A 7,858-nucleotide genomic window follows, 5' to 3' on the forward strand; every position below is an offset into this window, starting at 1 on the left:
TTGCTCCCAACCCGCCTCACAATATCTACTCCCACTCCCACCCGCTCCTGCATTGTTTGTTGAATTTTTATCCCACTCCCGCTATTATGGCAACGGGCCCTGTGGGATCCCAGTCCTGTTGCAGGGCTCTAGATCCTGTTGTAAAACTAGGCAAATATCTAGATAAGTTAACATACCCCCTGGGGTACCGCTAGGGTATGTGTCCCCCCTGGTTGAGAACTACTGGATTAGAATACAGGGGTTTTAGGCTCATAGACTTTAAGGTGAGACAGGACCATCCTGATCATCTAGTCTGACTTACTGCCTACTTCCCATGTTCTCCTGTTCTAATATTACCCTATGCTGGAAATATATGCATAACAAGGTTCCTTCCCCACTCCGGACTTTAGAGTACAGATATGAGGACCTGCATGTGAACCCCTAAACTGAATAACCAGCTTAGATCTGCCACCACTCCCAAATATTAACTCCCTTCCCTGGAGAGTCTTGAGAGACTTCTTCACCAAGTTTCTGGTGAACACCGATCCAACCCCTTGGATCTTAACACAAGGAAAAATCAATCAGGTTCTTAAAAAGAAGGCTTTTTAATTAAAGAAAGAAAGGTAAAAATCATCTCTGTAAAATCAGGATGGAAAATAACTTTACAGGGTAATCAGATTCATAGAGCCCAGAGGAACCCCCTCTAGCCTTAGGTTCAAAGTTACAGCAAACAGAGGTAAATCCTCTTAGCAAAAAGGAACATTTACAAGTTGAGAAAACAAAGATAAAACTAACACGCCTTGCCTGGCTGTTACTTACAAGTTTGAAATATGAGAGACTAGTTCAGAAAGATTTGGAGAGCATGGATTGATGTCTGGTCTCTCATAGTCCCAAGAGCGAACAACCCCAAAACAAAGAGCACACAAACAAAAGCCTTCCCCCCACCAAGATTTGAAAGTATCTTGTCCCCTTATTGGTCCTTTTGGGTCAGGTGTCAGCCAAGTTACCTGAGCTTCTTAACCCTATACAGGTAAAAGGATTTTGGTGTCTCTGGCCAGGAGGGATTTTATAGTATTGTATACAGGAGGGCTGTTACCCTTCCCTTTATAGTTATGACATATGGTCACACTCATCGCCTTAACACACCCAAGCAAAGGCAGACCAAATAATAAGGGGAACCTCTGACTACAGGCAATAATTATCCTACTTGCCCTCTCCCCACGTTTTACCTCCAGAGATGAATTTGCTGCTAGTGTGATTAAGAGGGTGTCTCCAACAAGCATCAGCCCGTCATTTCAAGCTGATGGTTTCCTATAGCTAAGAAAGTCGTTCCCACAGACTGCTGCTCCCTTCCCCAAGGTCACCCAGTGGGACTTCTGCTTGAGTAAGGGCTTCAGGGTTGTCTCCTAGATGCTGTAAACTGTGGCCGTTGTTCTGCAGGAGGGGGAATGATCTGTGTCTCTGATCTTTTTCTAGATGACCGATGCACCAAGTTCTACCACCCGTCTAACCAGAGCGGGCTCTTCAATAAGATCTGTCATGGGGACGTCTGCCGCTGTGTGGAAAGTAAGGAGAGTCCTGTCTCTGCTTACATCTCGGGTGGGGGCTCCCCTCTCAGCTTTACCAGCAAAAATGAAGTCCAAGGGCCCCCCAGCATCAGCCCCCTCCGTCACCGATCAGGGCCCTCCTTCCCTGTGGGCTTTGGGTGAATCTCACATGCGATACAGGCTCATGGCAGCCACAGGCAGGATGGTCCCTGGGTCTGTCCCCCAGTCTGGAGCTCCGACTCTTGGCCGGCTGTGTCCCTGCTACAGCACCGCCACATACAGCAATGGTGGGACCAGGGTCGGGGTGAGGGCACCCTCAGTGGGAATATGTGGGGGATGCACCCCCACATGAACTCATGCACGCCTGGGGAGGGGAGGCAAGAGAAGATCCAGAAGGGACTGCAGGGCCTGGGATTGGGCCAGGGAGCAGAACCCAGAGGGGCTGGAACGGGCCTTGAAGGAGGTAGGAGCCCCTGGGACCCACCTTTTCAGCCTGAAGCCCCTCACCCCCCGCAGAGTCTCAATATCTTCCTTCACTCCCTCTCCTATCCCTCCTCCCCTGCATTCACAGAGGGTTTCCACCCTCCCGGACCACCTACCCTCACCCATGGTCCCTCCCTCCCTTCTCCAGTGGCAACCGCACCTGCCAATCGCAGGAGGGCTGGTAGCAGGACATAGAAGCGGAATTTCTCTAGCCAGCCAGGTGACTGGGAGGGAGCGGGTATTGGAGACGTCAGTTCCTCCTCTCTGCCCATCAGGGCCTTGGGGGCTGGGCCAAGCCAGCTGATCCATGGAGTGGGGCTGCACACACTGAAGCAGGGCAGTCTGGGGTGCAGGAGTTGCTGGGTTTCCAGCCATTCTGACAGGGATGCTCCCCCCAGTTCTGAAATTTCAGTGAAACCAGCTGTTTCAATGGTTGGAATCCAGCCTAGGGGTGGTGGGTGGTGACATGAAGTAAAGCACTTCTTTAAAATATCTGGGTTCTCTCATTCCAGGATGCCCACAGCTGGCACCCCTCAGCCCTCCTGCTGTCAGTTTCAGCACAGAGGCCAAGTATTGAATGAGCCATGGAGGCTCCACTCCCTGCTGACTCTTAGGAAGGGATCCTCTAGAAGAGGGTGGAGACCCATTGGTGGGGCCATTGTTCAGTGGGGAACTTGTTGTAGCCCTGCTGTCTGCCGGGCATACAGAGAGGCGCTCAGTCTCCGGATCTGTCCTTCCCATTACCTTTGTTTCCCCATCTGCAGCTCCACTAAGTCCTGTGACCAGACTCCTCCTGGCGCTGGCCCAGGCAGAGATCCATCAGTGCAGAGAGGGAAGTTAGCTGGGATTGCCAGGCCTATTTATGGTCCTTGGTTATTTCATACATCCAGGCAGAGTTCCTCTGGGCAACATCTACTGATTCCTTTGCAGAGCTGTCTGAGTCTGTCTGCTCAGGATCGCCTCATTTGGATCCTGGAACCTACCCCTCCATCCCTTGTTTCTTCTTTTACCGTGCCCCATAACCCAGACACTGACTTTTATTTTTCCTGGTGGGTGCTCCACTCCCACTCCGTCCCTTCCCCCAAGACTCCACCCTCGCTCTGCCACTTCCTTGCCCGCTCTGCCCCCTCCCCCGAGGCCCTAGCCACCTGCTCTCCGCCGAATGCCTCCTGCCAGCCGCCAAACAGCTGTGGCTGGTGGATGCTGAGAACGCCCTATTTTTTTTCCATGGGTGCTTGAGCCCCAGAGCACCCACGGCGTCGGCACCTACGCCCCATAATGTGAAGGGTGGTTGGCTTCATGGCTGCTCCCTTGTCGGAGGAGGTGGGCCTGTCACTGTGTGGGTTAGCGCGGCTCACCCAGGATTCAAATAGGTGGGCACTTATGGGTCACTAATAACAGAGCTGAAACTATGGTCTCCCTTCGTGATTCTCTACCCATCTTCCTTCCCCATAGAAAGCTGCTTCATGCAGCAGAAGATAGAGGGTCCCATCACCCTGAACAAGCGAATGGAGGAAGCCTGCAAACCTGGAGTGGATTATGGTAAATCTGTGATTTGGATCTGCTGAGTCTCTTTCCATGAGGAGAGCACAGAGACAGGGTTCGGAATTCGATTTGGATTGTAAAGTTTGCCTTTGAGCCTGATTCAGGGATGTGGATCTGCTGGGGCAGAAACCTGATGAGATTATGGGGCCTTAAACTCCCAGAAATGAACACGATCAGATGACTGTTTAAGATTCAGTCTAGCCCTAAGTATTTATCTGCTCCCAATTTCCCTAGTATCTGAGCACTTCACAATCTTTAATGTGTTTAGCCTCACAACTTCCTGTGAGGCCGGGCAGTGCTATTATCCCCATGGTACAAAAGGGAAAACTGAAGCATGGAGCAACTAAGTGAGTTGCCCAAAGTCAGGCTGAAAGTCCGTGGTGGAGCAGGGAAATGAACCCCAGTGTCCAGCTATTGCCCTCACCATGCACCATCTTTCTCACAGCCTGTTTGGGGAGTCAGTTACACAGTGAATTCACTACTGAAAAATACTGCAGACCTTCAACTGGTGTTTTGTATGTCTTCCTTTTTTTAAAGTGTATAAAACCAGGCTTGTTAGAAGTGAAGAAGTGGACGGGTCTGACTACTACACCATGGAAATTTTGGAAATCATTAAAGCAGGTAAGAGCTCCCCTTCTACAATCAGGGTGCAATTTCTTTGAATGGCCTTTGGGATAAAGGCCGGCGAAAGAGCTATTTCTCTTAGCCAGAGGAAGTGCTAAAGCCCGAAGGCTAATCTAGTCTCATGCTCCAGGGCATTAACCTATCGCCACAAGGGAACAAGAAAGAATTTGCTTAACCCACCTAGGCAGCCATGCCACGAAGAGGCAGACAAAATAACAGAGGGGAACCTCTCCCTGTGGTCAGCCTGGCACAATTGACCAGTCTCATTATGGGTTTTATCAACCTTCCTCTGAAGCAATTGGCATTGGCCATTGTGGGAGTCAAGATCCCAGACTTGGAGGCCATTGGCCCAAATGGCTATAGGGGAGGTGGAGTCTCTCTTTCTCTATGCTGACTTTTATAAATCAATAAAAAGGCAAAGAAAGCAGGGATCTAACTGAGCTCAAAGCGGCTTCACTTACTGGGAGTTGATATGACTGTTCTAATTATTTTTATTACCTGCGATTAGGGGCCCCTTGTGCTAAGCACTGGACATATCCAGATACAATCCCTGCCTTGATGAGGTTACAATCTAAATCGACACTCGGTGGATTTATTAGCCCCATTTCACAGGTGGGGAATTGAGTCCCAGGGAGATCGAGTGACTTGTGCAAGGTCACACCAGGAGTCTGTGGCAGAAACAGGAGCTGAGGCCTGACTTCTTCAGGCCCAGCCCATTGCCACAACCACAAGACGGTCCTTCCTGTTTCTAATGACTGCTGGAGCTTCAGTGATTGGTTATCGTAGCAGTCATACTGGAGCTGAATTTGTACTGAAACCTCAAGAGAACACCTAGGAGTCTCCTCTTCTCTGTTCCTTTTGTTTTCATCCATCTCCACCCCGTTTTATCTCCTCCTCACTCTGCTCTTATGTGTGGCATCTTTTTTCACCCTCTCCCCCTTTCCCAGGAACTGATGAAAATCCACAAGGAAAAACACGCCAATTCATCAGCCACACAAAATGCAGGGAGTCTCTGAGGCTGGAGCGTAACAAAGACTACTTGATCTGGGGAGTCAGCACCGACTTGTGGTCCAGGAAAGCTGAGTAAGTAGCCTCCTGTGGTTACCCTTCGTTAGTCAGTTTCAAGCAGACACGCCCTTAACTAATTACCCTATCTATTTTAGGTACCTATCAGGCCCCCATTACTGTACTTTCTGAGAGCCTCACAATATCGAATGTATTTATTCTCACTACGGGAGGCAGGGCAGCGTTATTACCCTCATTTAACGGATGGGTAAACTGAGGCACAGACAGCCTAAGGTCTAGGTCCTCAGCGGTATTGAGGCACCTAACTCTCACTGACTGGACTTAAGTGATCTCTCCAAAGTACCAAAAGGAAGTTTCTGGAGTTGCTGGGAATTGAATCCAGGTTTGCCTCGTAGTCTAACCCTGGACCACCATTCCTCACAGGGGCTACCCAACTATTTCACCAGCGCAAATCACATTGACAGTGCAATTTCATGGTCCCTGCATCCAGCCACAGTTATATCACTTAGGTTTAAATTGGGTGGAAATATAATTAATTAGGGTATAAACTGCACCTAAAAATGAGCATCAGCAACAAAGATGCAGCTCACAGAGGCTGAAAGTTCCATCCTCATGCTGTATCTGGAGCATTGCATGCTGGGATCTGTAGTCTCTCTGGACCTATGAGACGGGAGGCAACCCACTGTTTCTCTGCAAGTCAGATGTGGCCCTTAGGCACAGGTGGAGTGTGAGCCGCCTGTTTGGGAAGGCTAGACCCCAGCCCTGCCCGTCCTCTGCCCCTCATAGAATATCAGGGTTGGAAGGGACCTCAGGAGGTCATTTAGTCCAATCCACTGCTTAAAGCAGGACCAATCCCAAAACAGATTTTAGCTCCAGATCCCTAAATGGTTCCCTCAAGGATTGAGCTCCTAACCTGGGGTTTAGCAGGCCAATGCTCAAACCACCAGGCTATCCCTCCCTCCTACTGGAGCCCCCAGCCTGCCACCATGGCTGCCAGCCCTCCTGCCCCAGCCCCGGGCCACTCTGGCCGGCCAACCATAGTGCTCCCAGCGCTGAAGCCTTGGGTGCCGCAGCCCCAGCATCCCCAGCCCCGGAGCACCAGGTGCTGCAGCCCCAGTGCCCCCTGCCCAGGAGCGTCGTGTGCTGCGGCCCCAGCGCCTCAAGCCCCGCAGCACCAGGAAGCCCCAGTGCTGGGAGGCCCCAGCACCGGAGGCACCCAACCGCCTCAAGTCCCGAGCTGCAGGCCAGCCTGTGCTAGCCCCAGCCCCCTTGGGGAAGAGGAGCAGCCTGCATGGACTGTGACCAGGGGGACGCAGCGGGAAGCTCAGGGCAGAGCATGAGTGTGGCCACACCTGGCTGTTTGAGGACACTCAGCCTCCCCAGGCCTGCCATACCCACTGCCCATGCCCTTAGGCAAACCCGGATGCCCTTAAGGAACTGAGCAAACAAGTTGGACAAATTTTGTGCTTCATTGCTCACCCTCCTGCCTGTCTGTCCCAGGCTATCCTACATCATTGGCAAGGACACCTGGATCGAGAAGTGGCCCAACGAGGACGAATGCCAGAAGCCGGATTTCCAGAAACTCTGCCAGGAATTCCTTGAGTTCTCTGAAGCCATGACCATAATTGGCTGCCCAACCTAAACTTGGACCCAGTTTTCCCAGCAGCCCCAATGGGACAGTTTGAGCTGAGATGGAGCATAACACTCAGGTGGAGACATCTCCACTCAGAGTCCCAATGCTGCTGACACTCGCCACTAGCCCTGTCCTCTTTGGGGGTTTCACTCTCTTTTCTTCTTATTGTTTCTATATATATATAAAAGGCTGATTTCTTACCCTGGCCTGCTGTGTGAGTTTTTACCAATCTTTACGTGGTCTGCAATATAGCTTTATAAGTAACAAGCTGCTAGGATCATGGATGCATGAGAAACACCTTAAATTAGATTAGGATGGACAAGTATGAATGGGTGGCTAGATACGCATGGATGGATATTTGAGAGTGAATCTTCTATACCTATGTGTGCCTAGAGTGACCACACAACCCGTTTTGGCCGGGACAGTCCCTTTTCTCAGCCCTGTCCCGGCTGGTACCATGGAGCGCAACAGACCCTCTCCACCAAAATGCACAATGCCACCAGATGCCCCTGCCGAACAGAATTCTGAGGAGGCGGAAGTAATCTTAGATCAGGAGGCAGCTCCTGCTACCTGTAACTCCTTCTCGCCAGAGGAGAATGTTATGCCCCCTCCACCCACTGCTGGGGATGATCGCAGGAACTTCCAGGATCTCATCAAACAAATTGCTGTAATGTTCCAGATCACCTTAGAGGAAGACTCTCCTGGACATACTCCACACGTCCATGCCCAGATTGCCCTCCTGATTACCTCTGCACTCATGGAACCTGCCAAGAACATATGGCTGATCCCCGCTACCACCCATGTTTAGCCCACGGGTGGAGAACTACTGTGTTAAATGCTCATTAGAGCAGTGGTCCCCAAACTGTGGGACAACCCCCGCTAGGAGTGTGTGGAGGAACATTCGATGGGGGGGGGCGCATGGCAGGGAGCCCCACCCAGCCCCACCCACCACCTGGGGCTGAGAGGGAGCACGACCCAGCCCCACTCTGCCCTCACACCAGTTCCGCCACCATTTGCAGCT

The 7,858-nt window shown here is 51.4% G+C and overlaps 1 protein-coding gene across 1 annotated transcript in view; it reads left to right on the forward strand.

The window, feature by feature from the left end:
* Window positions 1–7,037, forward strand: part of LOC123353425 (complement C3-like) — a 68,156-nt gene extending 61,119 nt beyond the window's left edge. The window contains exons 36-40 of the mRNA XM_044994490.1: window positions 1,456–1,545; window positions 3,465–3,551; window positions 4,092–4,175; window positions 5,126–5,261; window positions 6,705–7,037. Coding sequence (XP_044850425.1) covers window positions 1,456–1,545; window positions 3,465–3,551; window positions 4,092–4,175; window positions 5,126–5,261; window positions 6,705–6,846 — 539 coding nt within the window. The 3' untranslated portion in view covers window positions 6,847–7,037. The remainder of the gene's footprint in view (window positions 1–1,455; window positions 1,546–3,464; window positions 3,552–4,091; window positions 4,176–5,125; window positions 5,262–6,704) is intronic.
* Window positions 7,038–7,858: the final 821 nt, after the last annotated feature.

The sequence above is a fragment of the Mauremys mutica genome, chromosome 20 (assembly GCF_020497125.1).
Source record: "Mauremys mutica isolate MM-2020 ecotype Southern chromosome 20, ASM2049712v1, whole genome shotgun sequence".
Taxonomy (NCBI): Eukaryota; Metazoa; Chordata; order Testudines; family Geoemydidae; genus Mauremys; species Mauremys mutica.